Source organism: Erpetoichthys calabaricus, chromosome 11 (assembly GCF_900747795.2).
Source record: "Erpetoichthys calabaricus chromosome 11, fErpCal1.3, whole genome shotgun sequence".
NCBI classification, from domain to species: domain Eukaryota; kingdom Metazoa; phylum Chordata; class Cladistia; order Polypteriformes; family Polypteridae; genus Erpetoichthys; species Erpetoichthys calabaricus.
Genome location: NC_041404.2, coordinates 107,893,666 through 107,920,315, shown reverse-complemented (window position 1 = coordinate 107,920,315; position 26,650 = coordinate 107,893,666). Strand labels below are relative to the sequence as shown.

Sequence of the window (26,650 nt, the reverse complement as noted above, 5' to 3'; positions counted from 1 at the left end):
GTTTTAGTTCATTAGCTTAAAAAATCATTATATCTAGGATTATGAAATACCATATATTTCTCCACTTTGGGACTTTCTAAACTCCCACCATATTAAACTCAAGGGGAGAGAAGAGGTTCAAAAAAATCAGGGCACAAACATTTCAGCCTTTGTGACTAGGAAGCGTAAAAAATCCCTAGTCAGACAATTCGAACAAAGGAATCATCATAGATCATCAGTAGTTTAAGCCAGTGGTCCCCAACCTTTTTGACAGCAAGGACCACTTTACTAGAAGAAAATTTTTCCAGGGACCTGGGGGGGTAGGTTGAATGTGTAGTTGAGGATTGGGGCGGGTTCGTAGGGCAGTTTTATACACAATTTACATTTCTATTATTATTAAGTTATTAAGCAGTTTGCATACGTTTGCAATCCAAGATTTTTCTTCTTTTTTTCATACAAAAAAAAAATATGCATTGCATTTGTCATTCCAACAGATTGCACATCACAAACATTAACACTGTTATCGTTTTTTCGTGTCTGCCGTTTCTATAGGAGGATGACAATGAGTTAAATTCCAATGGATGTTTTTCAAATGTTGACAAGCAATAAGCAAAAGGTATCACTGAAAACCACAGAAAACAAAAACAGCAACAAAAAAAAAACAGTACGAGGAAAGTTCGAAGAAAGAATTTTTTTTTTTTTTAACAATGTTTCTGTTTGGGGATCGTTGTGCAAATGTGCACATCTGAGCTGCGACCACAGATCTAACTGCTCTGTGGATGATTCATACAAGCATTTCAAAGTCACTTCGTTGTAATTAAAGTATCTGCTGAATGTACTTCGTAGTAACGAGATTTCTATAGACTCGCGTCATATGTGGAAACTGTTGGGACCATCAAAATACTTTGTTGTAATACTCTCTCACCTCGGTCTCTCTCCTCTCTCTGCGCCGCTGCAAAGCCCCGCCCGCCAAGCATTCTGAAAAGTCTGAGTGAGTCTCCTTTGTCGGCAGTTCTCTCGCGGCCCGGCTGTCAAACGGCTGCGGCCCGGTAGTTGGCCGCGGACCGGGGGTTGGGGACCCCTGGTTTAAGCTATATATATATATATTATTAAAAAAAATCCTGGGAGGGAAACTAGGGAGACTAGATGTGATCTTCTCGGAAGACAATTTGACGTCTCGCGAGAGACACTTTAACATCACGCAAAGATAATTTGACGTCCTGTGAGAGACACTTTAACGTCATGTGAGACAAGGCAATGAGACAACATTTAAAACAAGTTCACGGACATCTAACCAAGCAGTTGTTGGAATGCTTTTGGCAGACAGACATCATGTGCTCCCAGCTCTTAAAATAAAGACAAGCAGAACACGCAGCTTGCCAGCAGCAGCACCAGGAAGCCAGCAGATGATCCGACCGCTTCTCCTTATCGTGTGTTCAGCCCACCCCCCCACTGTCCCTTTCACAACGCGAGCGGCAGAGACGCGAAGTGGCAAAAGGATAGCTGCTGTACAGGCTTTGAAATGATCAATGCAAAACACGACAAGTAGAAAACGCAGCTCGCCAGCAGCAACAAGCCAGCAGATGATCCGACTGCAACTCCTTAGCGTGCGTTCAGCCCCCCCATCATAACGCGAGCAGCAGAGACACAATGTGGCAAAAGGACAGCTGCTGTACAGGCTTTTAAATGATCGACATGCAGCGTGACAAAAAGAACATGCAGCTTGTCAGCAGCAGCAGCAGAATGACAGCAAATGATCCGACGGCATCTCCTTAGCGTGCATTCAACCGCCCCCCCCCCCCCCCCTTCAAAACACGAGCAGCATTATACGTCCTGCGAAAAAGATTCAACCACACCCGGGGCCAGAAATAAAGGACAAGTATTGTTTTTACAAAAGTTTTAAAGTAAAAGTGAAAATAATGCATATGTAACAATTCCCATGAAAATAACAATCTCTTTAAATTGTATATCCGGTAAACCAAACCCAGGGGTGGGCAAGCAAAGCGAGCAGGGGGCAGAGCCTCCTAGGGTATATATATACAGTACTGTGCAAAAGTTTTAGGCAGGTGTGAAAAAATGCTGTAAACAAAGAATGCTTTCAGAAATATAAATAATGATTGTTTATTGTTATCAATTTACAAAATGCAAAGTAAGCAAATAAAAGAAAAATCTAAATCAAATCAATATTTGGTGTTACTACCTTTTGCCTTCAAACCAGCATCAATTCTTATAGTTACACTTGCACAAAGTCAGGGATTTTGTAGGATTATAGTCCGGTGTATGATCAACCAATTATACCAAACAGGTGCTAATGATCATCAATGTCACACGTAGGTTGAAACACAGTCATTAACTGAAACAGAAACAGCTATGTAGGAGGCTTAAAACTGGGTGAGGAACAGCCAAACTCTGCTACCAAGGTGAGGTTGTGGAAGACAGTTTCATGTCATGGCAAGATTGAGCACAGCAACAAAACACAAGGTAGTTATACTGCATCAGCAAGGTCTCTCCAAGACAAAGATTTCAAAGCAGACTGGGGTTTCAAGATGTGCTGTTCAAGCTCTTTTGCACAAAGAAACGGGCAACGTTGAGGATCATAGACACAGTGGTCGGCCAAGGAAACTTAGTGCAGCAGATGACAGACACACCCAGGACCCAGGTACACCCATCTACTGTCCGGAGAAGTCTGGCCAGAAGTGGTCTTCATGGAAGAGTTGCAGCCAAAAAGCCATACCTCTGACATGGAAACAAGGCCAAGCGACTCCTCAAGTATGCACGAAAACATAGGAACTGGGGTGCAGAAAAATGGCAGCAGGTGCTCTGGACTGATGAGTCAAAATTTGAAATATTTGGCTGTAGCAGAAGGCAGTTCGTTCGTCGAAGGGCTGGAGAGCAGTACAATAATGAGTGTCTGCAGGCAACAGTGAAGCATGGTGGAGGTTCCTTGAACGTTTGGGGCTGCATTTCTGCAAATGGAGTTGGAGATTTGGTCAGGATTAATGGTGTTCTCAATGCTGAGAAATACAGGCAGATACTTATCCATCATGCAATACCATCAGGGAGGCAGCAGGACAACGACCCCAAACATACAGCCAAAGTCATTAAGAACTATCTTCAGCGTAAAGAAGAACAAGAAGTCCTGGAAGTGATGGTATGGCCCCCACAGAGCCCTGATCTCAACATCATCGAGTGTGTCTGGGATTACATGAAGAGACAGAAGGATGTGAGGAAGCCTACATCCACAGAAGATCTGTGATTAGTTCTCCAAGATGTTTGGAACAACCTACCAACCAAGTTCCTTCAAAAACTGTGTGCAAGTGTACCTAGAAGAATCTGTTTTGAAGGCAAAGGGTGATCACACCAAATATTGATTTGATTTAGATTTCTCTTTTGTTCATTCACTGCATTTTGTTGATTGATGAAAATAAATGATTAACACTTCCATTTTTGAAAGCATTCTTTGTTTATAGCATTTTTTCACACTTGCCTAAAACTTTTGCACAGTACTGTATATATACTCTGTATATATAAAATCCTAAGCCTAAAAGTGCAATGGTGACGTTTATATATCACGTTTAAATCTGCCTTATTTTAAAACCTACATATATATGTTTGGTATCATTCTTTTCAGAATTTATCTAACTTTAATGTGATGTTGTTAGATTTTCAGATTCTTATTCCGTTTTTAAATTATAAACTAAAAAATATCAAAAACTCACATCTCGCGAGACAGGACTTTATGCCAAAAGATTTAACCATGCCTGGGGCCGGAAATAAAAGACAAAGAGTAGGACAGCTGCTGTACAGGCTTTTACATTTTCGAAGTGCAATGCGAGATGCAGATCACGTGGCATGGCAGCAGTAGCAGCAAGACAGCACCTGATCGAGCAAAGAGGAGGTAAAAGAAAAACTGTTATTTGTTTCCCATTGTATTACCGTTTAAGAGGGTGTTTCAGAGGAGCGACCGCGTCTCCCTAGGGTTTGTTCAGCCCCCCTCTTCACAACACGAGCGGCAGAGACTTGAAGTGGTTAGCGCGTAGCGCAGAAAAGGGGGGTTGGGGAGCGAAGCAAGCAGGCGTAAGCCCCCCAGTGTGTATGTATATACGTATGTATATATATATTTTTTTTTTTTTTTTTTCTTTTTTGAGAATGCAGAATTAACTGACAGAAAGGTTCAACAGCCACAATAGCCATATTTGAGTTTTATTTTTAAGCTATCTAACTATAATGAGAAAACAAAAATATTGCTTTGTAGTAGTTTGCAATTTTATGTCACCATGTTTCCAGCAAAATCAGTTTTATTATTGCAGGTAAATACAAAATCAAAACATTTATTATTGTAAATACAAAAAAACTAGCCATGTGCGCCCAACTACATTGCGTGTGTTAAAGTTGTCTGTGAAGGGCTCCCTGTTTAAACGTGGCTGCCAGTTGTGAACTGGGCCCTTCGTCACACAGCATTATGATTTTTAATAAGGGAAACAAAATTACAAAAGAAAACCCTTGGACATTGATTCGATAGGAACGGCCTACTCGGAATCACTGTCCGAATAGTAATTATTTGGTGGTGTAGGAGCATTTCTGCTTCTCTACGTTCACAGTCTGTCTCGTTTTCACGACGCTGTCGTTTCCTCTCACGATCTCTTCTCAACCTTTCTCCAATCTCGCAGGTTGCTTTGTGGCAATCCAAAGAGTAAGGCAATATACACGGAGCAATGGTTATAAAAGGGTGACACATAGGTATCCAGGTTCTTTAAAGCATAAATAGGGATCACTTCACTGACATGTGAGCAAGCCACGGTACAACTGTGAGACGCACAGCACTCGCCGGCTACAACGTAACAATAATAATTTCCGGAACGTGCTGTTATGTTGTCATTCATTTTACCCACTGTCTTTCTTTCATTCATATGTTACGTAGGCACATACCTTTTATCTTCAGCAATCTCAATCTCTAACCAGGCCTCAGGAGTTAACCAGCGTAACACTGTCCACCATCCCTTTCGTTATTCTGGCACATTGTTGACATCCATGAGTAACAACAACGTACTAAACTGGAAGGTGGTCTACGCATGCGTGGAATTCGCGGACAAAGATCAAGATCCAAATGAAGATTATATATAAAGATTAGTTAATTAAAAGCACAACAATTTGTTTAGTTTGAATGTCTGTGTTTTGAGGTGTGACTGGAGTACTACAGTCTTCAGTAGTATAAGCCTGGAGGAAATTCTTAATGCAATGCCTATGTTTTAGCTGTCTCTCTACTGCCATCTAGTGCTTCTTCTTCTAATTCATTCGCGGACAAACAAACATCAAGATCCAAATGAAGATTATATATAGAGATTAGCCAAACACATTATTCAAGGCTTCAAAATAGGATAGTATTTAAATATTAATTATAAAGCCAGAAAATACTATGGTAAGTGAAAATGTATTCATTCATTTTATTAACTTGCTTATGCCAGTATAACAGGAGAAACTTAGGAAAAATACTATTACATTTATATATTTGGAAGAAACAGGGATAACTATACATTCATTTATTAATTTTGTTAACTTGCTTATATTAATACAGGGCTATGTTGGGATCATGTTCTATCCAGACAGAATGTGGCACAAAGTAGGAAGGAACCATGACATTAATAAACCTACAAACCATAAATTGCATACTCATTTACTAACAATCAGCTAATCAACCTAACCAGGACTTCTTTAGGATATGACAGAAAACAGGAACAAACATGTGGAAAATGAGCCTTGGCTAATATTTAAATTACAAGACTCCAAAGCTATGAGGTAGCATTACTAATCCAAGTACTATTGCAACACCTACAATATTAATAAAAATATTAATATAAAATATAAAGCAAAATAAAATAATGGATGCATATCATATGGTCTTTGTGTGTTACATTTTGTAATATGCATTCTGTAAAAATAGCTACGGTAATCATTCATGTTTTTTGAAGCAGCATAGCATTCATGAAAGTTGCCTGAAATGTTCCCAGTTATTTTTGCTCAATGTTATAAATTGCTTAATAAGTGGTGGTCAGAATTTGTTCTCCTGCATTCTCTTTAGGCCACAAAAGAGAATATGTTAACAACTAAATGGCTGCTTACACTGTTAAAATACAACAGTATATTAAACACGGTTAAAAATAATTCACATTTTTTTCTATTCCCTGTAAATTTACATCATATTAAATAAACGTTAAGCAATTTTTAATCAACAACAAAAATTAAATAAATCTGTATAACTAGATACCTCAGTGCTTCCAGCACAGTGTCTTTTCGCTTCACCCTGGGAGCTTGCTTCAGGCTCAGAAAGAGCTTCCTCTGCTTTTCTCCGCACATTTTCTTTGACAATCACATCACCGTGAATGTCATTTTCAGGCATTATTTTCTTTGATGAGGTCTTCCCTGACATGCTTTTGAAACATAAAAGAATATATATAATCATTGGGTTTTAATGACTGTAATTCAACCCTCTCCAAAACCAGATACTTTCTACATTTAAAATATAATAGAAATCTACAGGAAAAATGTTGCTTTATAAAAATACTATGCACAAGTCTAGGTAATTTTACATTAGATTGCAGTATTACTCATAAATGAACATCACACAATTACCAAGTGTAGTGAAAATTGTATAAATTATGTGGTTTGATCCTACTCTAAAGCAGAAAGTCAACTGGAAAGCTTAACTTTAAACAGTAGAGTTCAATATAAAATATTCTTTAGCCACATAAGGGACAGAACCTTCAACATTGACTTTATGGTGACAAAAAAGGGTGAAACACTGCCTGATCCCTGTTTAATCAATTAAACAATTGCTAACTTCAAGATGCTTTAAACAGATATTATACACACTCAATATAATGTCAGACCTCCAAAGAATGACTGTTAACATATAGTCTCACACTGCAGTATGGTGTATGCGTGTTCTGCAAGTTTTTCCTTTTTTTAAGTGCAATTTAATTGCATTCATTTTACTGTGATGTTTAACATGCCACATTGTTGAATGAACAAGCAGAACTTCCCAGCAGCAGAAGAACTTTTTCTGTAACATTAAAAAACTGTATTTTTACAAAGACACTTTATTCCTTTCCTGTGTTAAAACCCTTTGTTATGTTATTTGGATACTGAAAAATATACCTTGTCTTTGCATGCTTTTGTATTTGCATAAGAATCACCAGACAATTTTGATAATAAGTTTAAGAAGAAAGTGTAAAAACCTCTGTAAGTTGGTAGGTTTAAATCAAATGTATAATGCATTACAGATATCAAAATGTATGTATGTTTTCATAGCATGTTTCTAAGTACTTGGAAGAAAACATAATCACTCTCTTTTACACTGGGCAAGTTTAGAGCCACCAATTAAAACAACACATACACACCTTTAGAATTAGGGAAAATAATGGGTTAGTGTAAAACTCAACAAAATGTACTATAACATAACAAGCTTCATTTACATAATGACCAGATCAAGATACAAACACAGTCTCTTGAAGATAATGCCATAAACTAGTATTATTAAATGATTTACACAAAACACTCGCAAAAATTAGTATAAAATACATGCTACTCTTTTTTTGGTACACATCACAAGTCAATTTTATCATTGGTGCCAGTCAGTAATGTATGGCATTGAAGGTAAAATTATTTTTGATATTTTTGTGACTGATAATAAATATGTGTTAAACTGGGTAACATATTATTTATTTTGCTCTTAAGAATACAGGTTGTTTGGCAAAAATGTTACAAGTGTAGGCACTGTTTCACTATATATACCAATGACTACAAAACTACAACTTGCTGAGGCAGAGATGGCACCAAGATCATACAGAACAAAGAATGGGTCAGCCAAGACCCATGTAGAGCAAAAGGAAACCACACTGACTGTCAAAGTAAGTTAATGTACAAATATGTGAGAAAGGAAAAAGAAAAGGGGGGGTGGGGGGTGGGATGTAACTGTAGTTGTTACAGATGCATTGATGATGCCAATGGAAGGCAGAAACACTGGCTATAAACAATAACAGCAAACCAACACAAATTCTCCCAGCTGGTATGATGCAGCACACTGATGCTGAATGAGATATTTAGGACCATATTGTTTCTTTACGAGAACAGGCAGAACAGGGCTTAGCTTACAAACCTGGCTTTTTGAAGGAACCATGGGACAGTGAGTTTCAGTTGGGGCAGTTCCCTCAGAGCACCCTGGTTTATTAAACCTGCAAACTTATAGACTACCAACTAACTGCACAAGCCATTCGGAAGCTTGGTCCAGATGTCATAGGAGATGGGGTTTAAAAGCCATCCTCACACCAGATGAAAATGAGCAAACAGACAAAAAATTCAGATTTAAAGAAATATCAAGCACTAGTGCAAGGCACTAAAAAAGCATCTGAACATCTCAAAGTTTACACATTTTAAAACAGAATATTCATGATCCATTCTCTCAGATGTACTTCAAGACCCTCAAGAAATTGAATAACAAAATTTTACTAGTTGTACTGAAATTAAACCTTTATTAAGCATATTCTAACAATCACTCAAATGGTAGAGATACCTGATGACAGATAACTTGCAAATATGATTCTAACCCACAAAAAAGCAGACAAAATAGATTCAAGTAATTACAGAACAATAAGCTTTATTTCTATGCCATGTAAACTTGTGGAAACTACAATAAAAAATAACAGCCAGCATGGGTTTATGAGGAAGATCCTGATAAACCAATCTGTTAGGCGTTTTTTGAACAGGCAACTGGGATAAAAAAACAAAAGCAAAATTTGTCACATACTTTAGAGTTTCAAAAAGCCTTTGATACAGTTCCATAAAGGAGGTTAATTCTGGAACTAGTGGATTCTGACATCAACTGGATTGTTGGAAATACAATGTATGAATGAAAGAATGTTCCACAAGGGATGAAGTCATCAGTGAAGTTTATATGGGGTTTGTCTTTGGAAACTGACATACATTCTGATATAGTTAGTAAACCTGGGAAATTCACAGATTACACTAAAGCTGGAGAGATACGGCTTAGTGGAGGAGGCAGTAAAAGCAATTCAAAAAGATTTGGAAAATCTTTAAAACCAGTAAAACACTTTGAAAATTAAGTTTAATATAAATACAGTACAACGTACAGCAGGGTAAAAGGAATGTTAATTATAAATACAAAACGAAAGACATTGTCTTATAAGAAGCAACCGCTGAAAAGGATTTAGCGGTTTACATTGAATGATCATTTAGGTGCGGTGCAGAAGCAAATACAAAGAAAATAAAAGAGTGCATTATATTGTAAAAATTGTTCAATATAAATAATGGGACATTACACTCGAACTGTATAATGTGCTAGTCTGGAGTACTTGTGCAGTTCTGGTCACCATACTGCAAAAATAACACACAGCAGCTCAGGGAATTGAACCATTTTAGTTTTGAGCAGAGCAGTCTGCATGCAGAAGTAATGCAAGTTTTTAAAGACATGGATAAAGCCAATTATTATTATCTATTGGTTTTTGCTTAAAAAGCATCTGTGGTGATTGAAGAAAAGCAAATTTAAGACTCACGGTAAGCACTTCTTGACACAAAGAATTGTAACAGTCCGGTACAAACTACCAAGTTATATAGTAGACGGGGAAGCTTGACACTTTAAAAGTATCTCGTCCAGATGCTTTTTAAAAAGTTAGCTTTTAGTTAATCTAACAACACTGAAGTTCTGAAAGTTCTACTCTCATTTGTCAAACGTCTTATATTCTTAACCAGTGAGTATGGAATCATTAGGTGATTTAGGACTTTACTGATATTATTGTATATAACTCAAAATACCAAGAAATATTCCACTTTCTATTTATTACAAAACATGTATATCTTATTCTGCCAAGACAGGAACAAGGGGGGAAAAATATAACAACAAATGTAACTGGTCATTTCTAACAGCAAAACAAAAACAAGTACAAACAGTCCCTCAAAGATAAAGGCATGAAATATTCATAATTTGGCAAACAAACCAGCATTATTTTTTCTAATGTGGCTCTGCCTGCGTCTATAACCTTTTTTCTGAAGGTTTCAAAGATCTCTTTCGATCAAGGCATTATGATAACACACACTCTTTGTTCAACAACAAAGAGTAAAACAAACTAAATGTCAAAGGATTAAATAAGACAGGTTCATCTAAGGTCCTCATGACATAATTACTTGAACTGGTTCTGGTGCACCTGATTCTAATTTTAGATATTTGAGGTAGTAATACATGTCGGGGTATATTTGTTTTCAAACATGAAATTTGGATTTATGTTTATTTAAATTATACAATAGACAATGTATAAAATTGTATACAATGTAAATTTGGTGTGCTGTTATTATATCACCTTTATCTATAGGTTCTGTTTAAATGAAGATCAAATCTTGATATGTCCAAATATATTAAAAAGGAAAAAACATTTCATGGAGTGAACTTACTTTTTAACATGACTGCAAATGATAAAATACAGTTTTATTCACATTCTTAAATAGAGCAGATCTATAAACTTCAAGTCTGTGTCCAAGATCACTTCTAAATTTTGATTTAAGAGGCTGACTACAAGCCTAATGAATTCAAGATTACTGTATTCTCAACTCTACAGACCATAATTGGTATGTTAGACCTATCATGATTAAGTTTAAAAAAAATGCTTGCTGGTATATTGTCAGTTATTCAATTCATTAGAATACTAAGAATGATGCTTCATACTGACAAAAAGGTTTATGTCATTTGTATAACTGCCCCTCAATTATTTCCCTAGGGGGTAACAAATAAGGAGAAAACAGGAGAGATCCATGAGGCACACCACGACTGACCAGCATGATGGAAGAACAAGTCCTGCCAATAGAAAACAAATACTGTCTTTCATGAAGATAAGACTTAAACCAGAATAGTGCTGTTTTAGAGGGGCCTATCCAGTCTTTGAAAGAGTCAATCAAGATAACATAGCATATATTAATAATAGTAATAATAGTATGATTGTACAATTATATTATTAATTGAATAAAAAATGCCTTCCAGAATCCCATAGGCTACTTTTCCAGAGCTTGCACTACAAGCAACAGGTGTCCTGCTGTCCAGATTCCAGCTGCTAGACAACACCCAAGTAGACTGACCACCACACAGTATAGCAGGGAACCACACATGTTGCGAGGGGTTTTTCTTGCTGCCCTCAATTGTCTCCCACAGTCATTGTATTACATTAAAACACCCAGAGCATCTGCCTCTAGGATTCCCCTTACAATTAAGCATCACTCCATTCTCCCACTATGATAGATCAGGTGCACTGGCACAGCCACACAAATTGCTGTTGCCAGTAAATACACCCTATAGCCTGTTTTCTGTCTTGTAAACTGCCTGAAATTCCAGCTTTGATTCGATTCTTCACCACAATCTATTAAGCAAGAGTGGTGAATCTGAAAGTGGGCTTAAAAGAACAAAAAACATAGCATTTACAGAAATGAACAAACCTGTAAGTGACATTCAGCGTGGAGCACAATGTAGAAACAAAATATTATGATTGTCAATTTGGCAAATGCACAAAACAATATGCCCTAGACATTTTATATGCACAGCTGAGCAAAAGAGGATTCTGAAGTAATAATGATACAGGGGGTGTAACATAGGACCATAAGGCACAGACGATCCACAAAAGAAGATGGCTCAGACAGGCTGTTGAATATGTATGCCAGAATCCTAAAGCAGAACATGAAGCCAGTGCTGTTTCTTGCTATATGCAGACTATGCAGATGCATAGGGCCCCAAAGCTGTTGTGTCACGCAATGAGTGACGTCTTCCGACAGGTATGATGGGATGACTCACTGACAGCCACACATCACACGAGGAGGAAAATAACAGTAACCAAAACCACATTGATACCTAAGATGGCATCAAAACTGGTTTATCCCTTTTATGCTGAAAAACGGAGAAAGAAGAAACCCGAAGAAGAAAAATGTGCACAGAATAAAGGTAAAGCATTTGTTAACAATGTTGCAATGGATTAGAGGTGGGAAGTAACAAAGTAAAACAACTTTGTTACTGTTCCTAAATAGAATTTTCATGTAGGCTATCTGTATCTTTACTTGAGTACAGTACTACATTTCAAAGGAAACAAAATATGTGCTCCCTACAATAAAAAAAATATCTGTAACTTACTATCTTACTAATAAGTTTCTGCGTCCCAAAAACAAGGGAATCTAGGTCAGATAATTTTATTAAATTATTCACACATATGTGCAAAATTGAGGGACTATCCCATTATAAGAGAAAAGAGAGAGAGAACAAAAAAGCAGGGGAGAACAAAAGAGAAACAGTACAGGTAACGGTATCCGTCAATAAGGGCGCGCACATAAAGGCGACCTTCAAAAGGGCGACCTCAATTGGGCGCGGCGAATAAAAGCGCACATAAATAAAGGTGATCTTCAAAAGGTCGACCTCAATTGAGCGCCGAATAAAGGCGCGCGCAAATAAAGGCGAGCTTCAAAAGGACGACCTCAATTGAGCGCCGAATAAATGCGCGCGCAAATAAAGGAGTGCTTCAAAAGGGTGACGTCAATTGGGCGCAGCGAATAAAGGCAAACGCAACAAAATTACAGAAAATTTATTAGATAAAGGCAATGATTGAACGTATAAAAAGGTGAAAGCAAGAATATTAAAACATCCAATTAATTAATGCATGAACTTCTAACGAACTACTTCTAACGAACTATTTCTAAAGCTCTCTATATTTCGTTGTTTTCAAAATTACAGAAAATTAGATTAAGGCAATGACTGAATGTAGCCTATAAAAAGGTGAAAGCAAGTTACACTTGAAGCTGTAGATTATGTGCAATGCCACGTAGATATTCGAGATGCGGTCTATTAGCATAATCAAGGACAATTAATTTAAGGTCATCCTTTTGAAGCACTCCTTTATTTGCGCGCGCATTTATTCGCCGCTCAATTGAGGTCGTCCTTTTGAAGCTCGCCTTTATTTACGCGCGCCTTTATTCGGCGCTCAATTGAGGTCGCCCTTTTGAAGATCGCTTTTATTTATGTGCGCTTTTATTGTCCGCGCCCAATTGAGGTCGCCCTTTTGAAGGTCGCCTTTTGTGCGCGCCCTTATTGAATAGAACCACAGGTAACAACTGTGATGATTTAAACAGTGAAGATATGGTCAAACAAATACCAAGCAACACTGAACTTATTAATGAGATCAAAGATACAAGTAGGTCAGAAAATATGCCCCATACAAGTGGTTGGCACAAAAAATGAGCCATGGTGAATGCGTTCTCTTTTGTGCCAGCCATAAAAACACAAGGTGACAGCGTTCACAATTCACCCTCTGATCTTAAAAAAAACACAAAGAGGTAAGCATGTTCACATGAACTTTTGTTTGACTTGCCATTTGGATATATTGATTATTAAAACAGTAACTACAAATCAATTAAAATAAACTATGAATATCAGAGAAATATGATTTTTCAATGACATTATTGGGATAGGCTAAAAAGTTAATCTAAATATGGTGAGCGAATGAGTGTGCAAAACAGATTTATATATATATATTATTAAACATCTTTCTTATAGCTGATTCTTAATCAGAGCAATTTTCAACTAAAGGTAGTTTTTACTTTTATACTCAAAAGTAAATTTAAGAACATGTACTTTTATACTTTTACTTGAGTAAATAAGATTAACTTAAGAGTATTTTTATAGATGAGGACCTGCACTTTTACTTAAGTAATGCTTTTTTGTACTTCTACCAACACTGCAATGGGTAAATCTTTTAATTGTAAGCGTTGCAGTGCCTTGAAACTCACCTCTGCCTGTCTGTCTCTTTCTCTCCCTCTGACTGCTGTGATCATAATGATCCTGTCCCTCTACATCATTAATTTTCTCTTGTTTTTATTACTTTAAAGAGATAAAAGCAGAAGTAGTCTGAAAGTGACAACTTTGAAATTGGGTGCATGCTTTAAAAGGGCACTGTATATTGCAATGTTTAGTTATATTTATTTAAAAAAATACATTTCTCTATTAGTGAATAATTGAGAATTTAAGGAAAATGCTACATATTTTGAATTCAACAGATATAGAGAAGCCTCATTGTTTACCTTTTATTGTCATTTTCTGTAGCTTTAAATTGCTTGGGTCAACATGAGACCATTACCTTGAATTTTAGCTTTACAAATGTAACAGACTGATGCATCAGTATGGATCATTTTAAAGGGTTTGAACTCCATTGTAGTTTTACAAAATAGAAACCCCAGAAGAGAATCTTGCATAATCTTACAAAAAGCTAGAAACAGCCTGTGTGAAGACCTCAATACATAATTCATAAGAATCATTGTATCAAACCAAGTAGCTTGCTTTCATCCAAAAAACATATATAAATGGCTATACTAATTAAAAAATATCAAACAATACAGAATGGCTGGTTACAGTTTGATTTAAATTAAAAGTAGAAAATTATATACAGTATATATATATATATATATATATACACATACACACACACATATATACAGTATATATAATCAGTTGGTAGAATGCAAAAAATATTGGTATCACTTTAGAATTTACATATTCATGTCTCAGTAATCTGATATTTCATATTTGAATAGATTATAATTTTAAATTAAAAAGCATATAAACTAAACATAACTTGCCAAACTCCTGTGGCCACTTCATGGTGACTGCCTGAAGAAGGGGCCTGAGTTGCCTCGAAAGCTTGCATATTGTAATCTTTTTAGTTAGCCAATAAAAGGTGTCATTTTGCTTGGCTTTTCTCTACATTCATAATGGCTAACACGGTACAACACCCTAGTACTATAATTTAATGCAGTAAATGTTCAAAATGCTGTTGGTTATTTAATTAGTAACTGTCACAAATACTAATCACCACTTTAATTTAAATTTTATTTTCATCAAACACACAATGAACACAAAGCCATAAAAAATGTGTATTAGCTTCTCCAACACATCACATTACTTGTGCAATTACTTAAGAACTTAATGATAATGAAATCTCCACATGATACACCTTTGATATGAAAATGTGTTGTATAATAAGGAATACCATCTTTGTATACCAAAATACTACATTGTGTCTATATTGCGGGGGGACTGTCAGCATATCCCAAACTTTCTTGCAACTTGTACAGCCCCAGCTGCACCAATTCACGCACAAATGTTAGTTTGAGTGCTTAAAAAAATATTTAAATTTTTGATGGGTTGAAAAGGTGGTCCATTCTCATTACTCCTGTCTTTTTAGGTTTTTCTCCACATACTTCAGTTTTTACCTCCACATTAGGAGAACCTTCAGACGTTTTGACTAGGAACACTAAACTTGGCACATATGAATGAATATGGATAAGCAAGTTTGCCTTGGGATGAAGTAGCTCCCTATGCAGCTATGGTTCCTGCATTTTATCAGGGTACAGAACAAACATGAACATACAATCTGATTATGCTGAGTAAGTGGATTGTCTTATTTTTATATGTCTTAAAGTAGCTTTAAATATTATAATGAAAAAATTAAAACACAATTCATTACACATTGTAACATAAACATCATTTCCTATCATATTTTATTACACACAGCCAAATTTATGGATGATGTCCCTCCTATTTGTGAATCAAAACAAATCTGTCAGCGTTACCATTCAAACAAGTCAGCGTACAGTCTTTTTAAGGTCATGTTTGAAATTGTAATATTTTTTGCATGTGCGAAAATCGCCATTTGAAAATGCACGAGCAGAATAAATGCCTTGCTTAAACATTGTTCGAATCAGGCACTACGCTATAATGGTCGATTCTGGAATATTATCTTTTTAGTGGTCTTCTCCTTCAGATCTTATCAGTTTTGACTTTAGTTGCGAGTCTGTATTAAGTTCATCTATGCCACTGGCTTCGATTTGGGGTCACACACTATGCCACAGGGTCACTTGCCTGGCTGGCTATAGCTACAAACACTTTTACTATCGGATTTGTACCATGTACTTTGTTTCCATAGACATTTTGTATCTATTGTTTATTGGCATGCCTAAGTAATTTCAGTAATGTTTATATTCAGGTATAATTACTCAAAGCTAAGTGATTTACAGTATTAAAAAACAGAACAGTGTCACGCCTTCGATGGCATTCACTCGCAATGAAGAGCTCAACAATTTTCTCGCAATGAAGAGCTCAACAATTTTCTTACAGAAAGCATATTCCATCTCTGGTGTTCGCAAGCATTCGCAACACTTCAGACACGTAAACATAATATCAGTCCTCCAGGTTGCATACACACTGGCATTTTATTTAAAATAAGGTGCCACTCACTCGAAAAAAAAATCCGCTGCAGCTCCAACACACTGCTCCGGAATTTGTGTAACACACACAATGGCTCCTAAGTAAAGGCGGGCGCTTACTTTACACGCAATCTCTCTACGCCACCGCGATGTGCGGTAGCCGTTCATTGGCTAGTATGCGCATACCTCTGGCGTCGCTGTCTTGATTTCTCCAATGCTGGCTGCAGCTAGACTCTTCTAGATTACTTTGGATGACGCCCGAGGCGGTTTAGATCAGATTTTTAACAGCTGGAACACAGGCAGGTTACGTGAGTCGCATTGGCACACAGTACAGCGGAGGCGAGTGTTGAACCGACAACATTGCGCTGCCGCGGTAATTCCTAAGCCACTACTACATCACGTAGCTAGCAATAGATCAGGTGAGCAATTTTCAGGTAGAATTTAGAAAGTTCATACGCAGATAAATATAAATCTTCCAATTTTTATATGACTATGCTATACTCTGGGGTTTTTGTAAATTAAAAATGTAAATATGGTTCCTTAGAACAAACGATCTGTTCATAGTGTGATTTATATCTTCCACTTACCCTTCGAACATTAATATTTATTTGGGACACACACTCATACAGGTAATGAAAGTTAGGCAGAGAAATCCCAGTACATGTTGACAGTGGCATATAGATTATTTGTTCAGATTCTCATTTATCAAGCAAGAATGCAATTTTTCAGCTCTTCACACATAATACATCACTGGGCAGTGAGGAAGATCTCCAGGATTTGATAATGTAATGTCCTTTAAAATAAATTTTAAAAAAACATCATACCATTTTCAATATCTCACAATTACATTCAGAGTAATAATGTCAGGCATTGTTCAGAATAATGACAGGCTGAATGAAGAGGTATGTTAATGTACTGTTCAGTGCCCTCCTTAATGTTTGGGACAAATACATGTTTTTCCTTGATTTAGCCCTCTGCTCCATAGTTTAAAATTACAAATCAATCCATTCAGATGTGATAGAACTGCACTTTGCAGACTTTAATTTAAGGGTATTTTCATAAATTTTGGTCGCACCATGTAGAAAATGACAACACTTTTTCTACATGGTCCACTCATTTTAGGGCACCATAATGTTTGGGACATAGCAATGGTAGGTATATTAAAGTAGTCTCATATTTAGTACTTTGTTGCATTTCCCTTGCATGCAATGACTGCTTGAAATACTGTACTGATGGTTTCCTCATTGTGATTATGTAACACTTCTATTTATTATGTATTTTATTAATGTTCATTTATTTTATTTCTATTTATGTTATTCATGTTAATTGTATGTTTTTCTTTAATTCTATTATTGTAAAGCACTTTGGCCACAGCATTCTGATGTTGTTTTAAATGTGCTGTATAAATAAAGTTGACATTGACATTGATGTCTGCAATTCATAGAGATCACCAGGTGCTGAATATCTTCTCTGGTGAAGCTCTGCCAAGTAGCCATATTCAGCTCCTCCTTGTTTCAGGGGCTTGTCCCCTTAATTTACTCTTTAGCACGTAGAAGGCATGTTCACTTGGATTTAAATCAGGTGACTAGCTTGGCCATTGAATGATTATCCATTTTTTAGCTTTGAAAAACTCCTGCATTGCTTTAGCAGTATGTTTGGGATCATTTTCTTGTTGTAGGATGAAGCTCCGTTCAATGGTTTTGGAGGCACTTACTGGAACTTGAGCAGATAAGATGCTTCTGTATACCTCAGAATTCACTGAGCAACTGCCATCAGCAGTTATATCATCAATGAAGTGTGTCAGTACCTGTGGCAGCTACACATGCCCAAGTGATAACACACCCACCACCATGATTAACTAACAGAGTGCAACTGCAGCCCACAATACCTATGAGATCAGTCATGGAATGCCTACAACATTGACCTGCCCAAGCAATGACACCATCATCGAAACACCCTTTCCGAGTGTTTCTGAGCGTCCGGAGAAGGGTATTGCTGCAGACCGGAGACATTATGGGTGGATCTAGAGGTGGGATAACTGTCAATCAAATTCGACTTCAGTAAATCACATTGTGCTAATTCAGAACTTCGAGCCTGACGTACACAAATTTAAAATATGATTGGCTGAAGTGAAAAATGATATGTTATGCCCATTGTCAGCAGCAATATCTATTTATGCGTCTGGACATTTTTCACGTCATCCCCTCTGTGATTTCCAAGCGTCACTCGCTTCTTTCCCTCTGGGAAAAGAATTGACAGGCTTATTGCAAAGTAGCCTGACACTGTAAGAACTAACAAGTTTTTATTTGGGGTAATGACTTAAAGTCTCGCACTATCTAAGCATGTTAAGCTCTATAACATTTGGATCACCTTGCTGATATAAAATTAACAAACCAATTTAGAATCCCGTGTTTCAAACAGAACGTACCTCATGAGAGCAATACTGTTAAGAAACACCATTACCTTTTTACTGTACACCCAGATACATGGAAGTTCTAGCTAAAGATTTCCAGTTCATAAACATATTTCATATTCCTACCAGATAATCATATACATGTGAAACAATATTAAACTCCATAGATTTTTAAAGGTTTTCAAAACAGTGCTAAAAAATGTTGAAAAAACTGACAGGGACACGGTTTAGGAAATAGAGCTATTTATTGACTTATTTGATTCATCAGTGTTTTCATGACTAAAAGCTGTATGTGTGAAATATACAATTCCCACAAGAATGGACTGGTATGTGGCAGCCATGAGTTTTGGGGGTTGGTGGCAAGTTCACACAGCTCTGAAATGGCAGACAGGACTCCTTTCTGCTCTCCGCGAGAGTAGCACTGTTGCTGCTGTCCATAGGAAGGCTCCTCGCATTATGAAGTGGATGGGGGAAAGTCCTCTGGAGTCTCATCCCTGTAAGAGTCAGAACTGTCGGAAAGCCAATGGGGTCAGGCCTGTTGGGGATTGGAACTGGTCTGGTGATTAGGCATTGCCCGCTGCAAGGCAGCACTCGGGGCCCAATTTCTGCAGCCCATCCGGGTAGGCGCATGAAACGCCTTGTCTCTCTGGCAAAATGGTCATCTTCCTCTGCTGTCAGAAGAGCTTCATAAACTCCGCAATTCAGTGGCGGCACTCTCTGAGGTGCACAGACCTAGGACTGGCCAGATCTCTGTAGGTGGGCACACCTTTTATTGGTCTGGTTGCTCTGATGGCTATCATACTCGGGGAGTAGATGTTGCTGTGGCAGATTGGCTCCTTCCGATGGTATCCAATGTTGCTCTTTTCAATGAGCGTATTATGAGACTCAGAATAAGGCACTGAGTGCCTTGTCTGTTGTCTCCATGTTTTCTCTAACCGTGTTGAATGATATCTCGGTGAGGGAGACATTTTATTTGCAACATCCCTCAGTGGTTGATGGATGCCCATGGGGTGACTCTCCTCTAGTCTTGGGTGACTTCAATGCAACCACTGATGCTGACAGGACTGGCTACGAGGATTGTGTCCATTCCCATGGGTCTGGCAACCATGGTGAAGGTGGCTCCATGTTCCTTGACTTTGCAAAAGGTCAGGGGCTGCGGATCACTGGATCTAGGATCCAGCACCCTGAGCCACATCGTTGGACTTGGTACTGGTGGTGTGGTGAAGGAGACTGATCACATCCTTGTGGGCAGATGCTGGAAGCTTCTACAGAACTATAGTCTACCGAAGTGCCCAGTTTGTGAATTCTGACCACAGACTTGTTGTTGCTACTCTGAAGGTCCAACTTATGTCCAGTAGGCTACCACCTATTAGGAGACTAAGGCGGGACCTGGCCAGATTCCAAAATCAGGCTGTTTCTAATGAGTTTGCACACAGTTTGTGTGAGGAACATGCAGACTTGGGTGCGACTCCTGATCCTAATGTAATGTGGGAGGCCTACCTTGACTAGACCCCGCTTACAGAGCAATCAAATCAGTTCCTCACAGATTCACAGTCAGGTTGGGTGATCCATGATCACTTGCAAACCTACCAGCAACTGGAGCAGTGTGGTATTATGCCTAAGAAGTCTACTGTTGACTGCATCTTGGCACTGAGGATTTTCATGGAGCACAAACACGAATATCTGCAGAGTTTCTTTGTAGCCTTTGTTGATTTTCATTAAGCGTTCAACTCAGTTGATTGAGCTGCCTTGTGGGACATCCCACCAAAGTTGCTGGATATCATGGCCAGCCTGTATACTGGTACTGTGAGTGCTATGCAGAATGAAGGCAGAACCTCTGCATTTTTCCCAGTTGATCCTGTGGTTTGTCAGGGGTGTGTTCTTGCTCCTACTCTATTCAATGCTTGCATGGACTGGGTGTTGGGCAGGGTCATGGGGTCCAGCAGCATCCTTTATTCACTTCAGAAAATGTTTGAAGATGGATCACTCATCATTGCGGTCATGAGGTGCTTTAGCATACAGATCAGCCAACCTAAAATTAAAGTCTTTCTCCATTATATCCTTGTTCTTCAATATTTCTTGAATTCAGCTGTTATTCTGCTATTGAATATTGAATATCTTTATTGTCATTGCATAAGTACAATGAAATTGGATGCCATCTTATCAGTGCAAAACAGCAAGAAATTCTAGCACTACAAAAACATGTAAATATGAAGATTTATAAAAGTGATTCTAAAAGTGGAAAAGCAAAATAAAAATCATATTATACAACAAGACATTTTTCACATTTTGCTTTTATTTATTGCATAATTTGTTCCCTTTAAAGTTTCACAGTGTGAGCATCATTTATTGCTGTCACTGTCTTAGGGTAAAAGGTATTTTTTAGTGTTCTTTCTCTGTGTTTTTATTGTCTTGAAGCTTCTGCCCAAGGGTAGCAGTTCAAAATAGAGAGTGTCTGGGATGGGATGGATCTTTAATTATGCTCTGAGTCTTTTTCAGGCAGGATGGGAGTGGACATCTGATGATCTTCAGTGCAGTGTTGATGACCCTCTGGAGTGCTTTCTGATGCAGTGCAGCTGGCAAACCACACACAGATGCAATATGTCAATATGCTCTCTATGGAGCAATAGTAGAAGGAGAATATTCTATATGGTGGCTCTATAAGGCTCTGTCTGCTCTTTTCGATTTACATGCTTCCGTTAGGTCAGATTATCTCAAGGCATTACGTGAGCTACCACAGCTACGCTGATGACACACAACTGTATTTGTCAATAGTGCCTGATGACCCCGACTCTCTTGATTCACTGACACAATATCTCACTTGTGTTTCTGAATGGATGAGTAGTAATTTTCTCAAACTAAATAAGGAGAAAACAGAAATTTTAGTGATTGGCAAAAATGGATATAATGAGGGTATTAGAAAAAAGCTTGATCCATTAGGATTAAAAGTCAAGATGGAGGTAAAAAATTTAGGGGTAGCCATTGACTCTGACCAGAATTTTAAATCACATATTAATCAGATTACTAGGACAGCATTTTTTCACTTAAGAAGTATAGCAAAAGTTAGACCTCTTATAACATTGCAAGGTGCTGAGAAATTAGTTCATGCTTTTGTTTTTCAGTCGGCTAGATTACTGTAATGCACTCCTCTCAGGACTACCCAAAAAAGACATCAATCAATTGCAACTAGTGCAGAATGCAGCTGCTAGAATCTTAATTAGGAAAAGAAAATCCGAACACATCTCTCCAGTTTTGATGTCACTACATTGGCTACCTGTGTTATTTAGAATTGACTTTAAAATACTGCTTATGGTTTACAAAGCCTTCAATAATCTCGTTCCATCCTATATTTCAGAATGTCTTTCACCTTACACTCCAAATCGTAACCTTAGATCTTCAAATATGTGTCTGCTTATAATTTCAAGAGTTAAACTTAAAAAAGTGGTGAGGCAGCCTTCTGCTGTTATGCACCTAAAATCTGGAATAGCTTACCAATAGAAATTCGCCAGGCTAATACAGTAGAGCACTTTAAAAAACTGCTAAAAACACATTATTTTAATCTGGCTTTCTCATAGCTGATATTCTGTATATGCATTTAATTATCATTATCATTCATGGTGGCTCTGAAATCCGTACTAACCCCTACTTTCTCAGCTGTTCTTTCTCCGGTTTTCTGTGGTGGCGATCTTTGATGTATTAAAGGCCAGACGTCCATATGACTATCATCATCAAGTTCTTCCATTTATGTTAAGTAGAATGCCTAGAAGGGACTGGGTGGTCTCATGGCCTGGGAACCCCTGCAGATTTTATTTTTTTTCTCCAGCCATCTGGAGTTTTTTTTTTGTTTTTTTCTGACCTCCCTGGCCATCAGACCTTACTTTTAATCTATGTTAATTAGTATTGCCTAATTTTATTTTTTATATTTTGTCTTTTTTCTCTTTCTTCATCCTATAAAGCACTTCGAGCTACATCATTTGTATGAAAATGTGCTATATAAATAAATATTGTTGTTGTTGTTGACAAGAGCAGTTTTTGGGTGAAATGGTTCTCCCTGAGGATCATCAACCAGCTCTGTGATGTTAGCGTTCCAATTATGGTTCTCCTCTATGTGCACACCCAGGAACCAGATGTTTGAAACCAGATGTTGAGATCCCCATCAATGAAAAGGGGCTGAATATTTGTTTTCTTCCTCCTAAAGTTGATGATCAGCACCTTGGTTTTGGTGGTGTTAATAACCAGATTGTTGTCTCTTTACCACCTAGACAACTGTTCCACTTCGTCCCGATAAGCAGACTCATTGCCCCCAGAGATGAGTCCCACCATGGTAGTGTCATCTACGAATTTGATGATGCTGTTGCTGTAGTGTGCGGGGTTGCAGTTGTGGGTGTAGAGGGTGAAAATTAGGGGGCTCAGCACACAAGCCTGTGGAGGACCAGTGACGAGGCTTAGGGCTGAGGAGATGTGGGAGCCTACTTTTACCCTCTGTGAACAATCAGAGAGGAAGTCCATAATTCAGAGGCAGATAGAGTGAGACAATCCAAGATCTGTCAGTTTGGTCACTGGTTTATGAGGGAAGATGTTATTAAATGCAGAGTTAATATCTGCAAAGAGCAGCCTAGCGTAACTCCCCTGCTGCTATAGGTGGGTTAGGACAGTATGGAGAGTTGTGGCTATAGCTTCTTTTGTAGACCTGTTTGCCCTGTAAGCATATTGGTGTGTGTTTAATATTGGTGGAAGGCTTCAAATGATGTGAGTTCGGACCAGTTTCTCAAAGCACTTCATGATCACAGGAGTAAGTGCTACTGGACGGTAATCATTTAGGCTGCTAATGGTAGACTTTTTTGACTATAAAAAAAAGAGGACTTCAGGCAGCACTTGATCACAGATGCTGTCAGGTCCAGCAGCCTTCCTCGGGTTCACCACCCTCAGTGTGTGCCTCACCTTATGTTCCACCTTGAGGATATGGCTGTTGTGGGCTGTTGAATGTGTTGTAGCTATCTCTGGTGACTTTACCTCGAAAGGGGTAAATAAGTGGTTCAGCTCCTCTGCCAGCAAAGCATCATCGTCAGCAGCTGAGGGGTTGCTGAATTTATAGCCGGTGAAGTGCTGAACCCCCTGCCACACCTGCTTTGTATTTCTAATATAGAAGCAGTTCTCAATGCTCTTGTTGTAAGCAGCCTTAGCCTTTTTTATGCCTTTTTTAAAATTTGGCACTGGCAGCACTTTATTGTGCCCCATCTCCAGACCTGAAAGTGGCATTTCTGTCCCTGAGCAGGCACTGAAGTTCTTTTGTCATCCAGGGGTTCTGATTAGGATAGACCTGAATGCACTTGTCCACGAGGACAGTGTCTGTGCAGAATTTAATATAGCCCAGAACAGTTGTAGTGTACTCTTCCAGATCCTGATGTTTAAAAATATTAGAGTTTGTTTTCTCAAAGTAGTCTTGCAGCTGTTGAGAAGCCCCTTCAGGCCAATTTTTAATAGTCTTAAATGTGACAGGAGCACTCTTTCTAAGTGGGATATATCTGGGCATTAAAAACAGGGGCATGTGGTCAGACTGGCCCAGGTGTGGTAATAATTGAGTTCTGAAGCCCTGTTTGATATTGAAGTAGACCTTGTCCAAAGTTTTTGCGCCCCTAGTAGCACACTTAATGTACTGATGGAATATGGGGAGTACTGCTTTTAAATCCACATGGTTGAAGTCCCCCACTATGATGTGAACAAACTCAGGATACAAAGTCTGTTGACTAATGATACTATCTAAACAACCAAGAGCCAAGTTAGCGTTTGCATCAGGTGGAATATACACAGCAGTTACCTACAGAAAACTTAAAGAAAACTCCCGGGGAAGATATAAGAGCCTGCATTTATCAGTCACAAACTCCAAGTCTGGTGAACAGTGACTTTGTATAGTCTTAGTGTTAGTACATCAGCTGTTGTTGACATACAGGTATAATCAATCCCCACCCCCCCTTTTTCTCTTACCAGAGTCTCCAGTCCTGTCGTGCCGGTGTACTGTGCGGCCTGCTAACATGATAGCTCTGTCCGGAATGAGTGGGTGAAGCCAGGTCTCTGTGATTAGCAGAATGTAACTTAAAATAACGATCTTATTCGCTACAACCTGTAGCTTCAGTTCGTCCATCTTATTTGCGAGGGATCTTGCATTAGTGAGAAAAATGCTAGGAAGAGGCAGCTTGTATGGCTGCCTCCGTAGGCTCGCCAGCAAGTCAGACCTGGAGCCTCGCTTCCACTGTGCTGTCCCTGCATCGCTTCCGTCTCCTTCCTTTGTCTGTGATTGAATAGTACCCTTGGTGGTGACATAGACAGCAAGTATTTACAAAAACTTCAAAAGTTAATGGTTTATGTTGCCAATGACGTGTACAAAAATGATCAGAGACAGAGTCCTCATACAAACAACCATGCTCACATTCTCATGCCCTCATCCACAAAGTCACCCCATTCTAAATGCAGCTGTGGTCTATACTAGGTTGTTCCATTAAAAGCAATCAGTGATTTTGTTGAAAGTAGATGTCAATCCTCCCTTTGGAGGACGTCAGCACTACTCTTATTAATGCAAGCCACTGGCTCTTGTCAAGGTCACATTTAAATTACAAGGGTTATACCCAAGCGTCTTATTGATGTTAAAATCTTCTGCCACCACATGGGTTCTTCGGTTTGTATCTGGGCTTTTTAATTTCACAAACTGCACTGTCACCACTCTGTGCATAAGACACATCATCTCTGTGGTGACCAAATATTACTTTGTTTTTCTATATTGCTTAGGCCCAAGAAGCCATAATATTATTTGTCCTGTATTTCCACCAACTATTTCTGTCTATTTGACCCTACGTTCTTCAGTTCCCAAAGCTACTATTAAACACTATCTTACAAACTTTGTTTCCTTTATAACTTGTTCTACAAACTTTAATCCTAACAATCAACATAATACAATTTGTGCCCTAATGTTGTATCTAATCCTAATGCAAAGTTCCAAATATATTAATATTAATATTTGTTCCATTCTTCAATATCAATTGCTGTTACATAAATCAAATTAACATCCATCATGAAAAATAAATGGTACATGTTTTTGTGTCAAGAGTCTTCTACTTTAAACTATATCTTCACCTAATATTAATGGCTTTAGACATTTTGTTCTGAGTGTCTCTATTCCCAAAACACTTGAAATTTACCATCCCTTAAATTACAATCATTCTACTCAGTTAACAAATTTCTGTTTATGTTAAACTCTATATTATAATCAATAACCAATAATTAATAATGCTTAAATTGGACTGACTTTAACTGGTAATACTTAAGTGCTAATGTGATGATAATCTCTAATGTACTGTAGTAATAGTCAATAGAACAGTCCCAACAATAGAAATGCTGTCAGGAAGCAAACATAGTTAAGGTGGAATGACAGTCTCACAGAGTAAAAGTGTGACAAAATTCCTTCTATGGTGAGGATTTAATATGATAGTCTGGTCATGGGGTCCAATACCCCAAAGCACAGGATACCAATATCTAAAACTCTTGATTCAGTGAGGATGGATACTATCTATGATTTAGGCCCCAAGATGATCTTTCGGCATCACCAGCAAAGCTGAGTTGTTAGCAGCAGGCACCCATGATCCCCTTAACTGGAATTTGAGTATGTTGTCTAGTAATCAAATGGTCAATGTTTCACAGCTTGATTCCTTCTCTGGTATGACTTGTTTCCCCTTGGAATTGGACAATTCGTTCATTTCAAAAATGATAAAATAAATTACCTTTATTACAGCTCAGTTTCTGAGTTCAAATTCAAGTGTTGTCATCTATGATGTGCTAGTAAAAGCAGGTTCAATCCACAGGTGCAAAGACATAAAGGTTTTGTTCCATATTAGTCAGTTTTACAATGCTTCATCTGTAATTTGTTTTTCTGAAAGTTACTTATGGATCCCGTATTAAAGTCTCATAAGG

General features: G+C 38.0%; 1 protein-coding gene across 1 annotated transcript in view; it reads right to left on the bottom strand.

Moving 5' to 3' along the window:
* Positions 1-16,390, bottom strand: part of LOC114660799 (uncharacterized) — a 53,627-nt gene extending 37,237 nt beyond the window's left edge. Inside the window, exons 1-2 of the mRNA XM_028813705.2 lie at positions 16,307-16,390; positions 6,245-6,407 (exon numbers count right to left, since the gene is read on the bottom strand). Coding sequence (XP_028669538.1) covers positions 6,245-6,406 — 162 coding nt within the window. The 5' untranslated portion in view covers position 6,407; positions 16,307-16,390. The remainder of the gene's footprint in view (positions 1-6,244; positions 6,408-16,306) is intronic.
* Between the last annotated feature and the right edge of the window lie 10,260 nt (positions 16,391-26,650).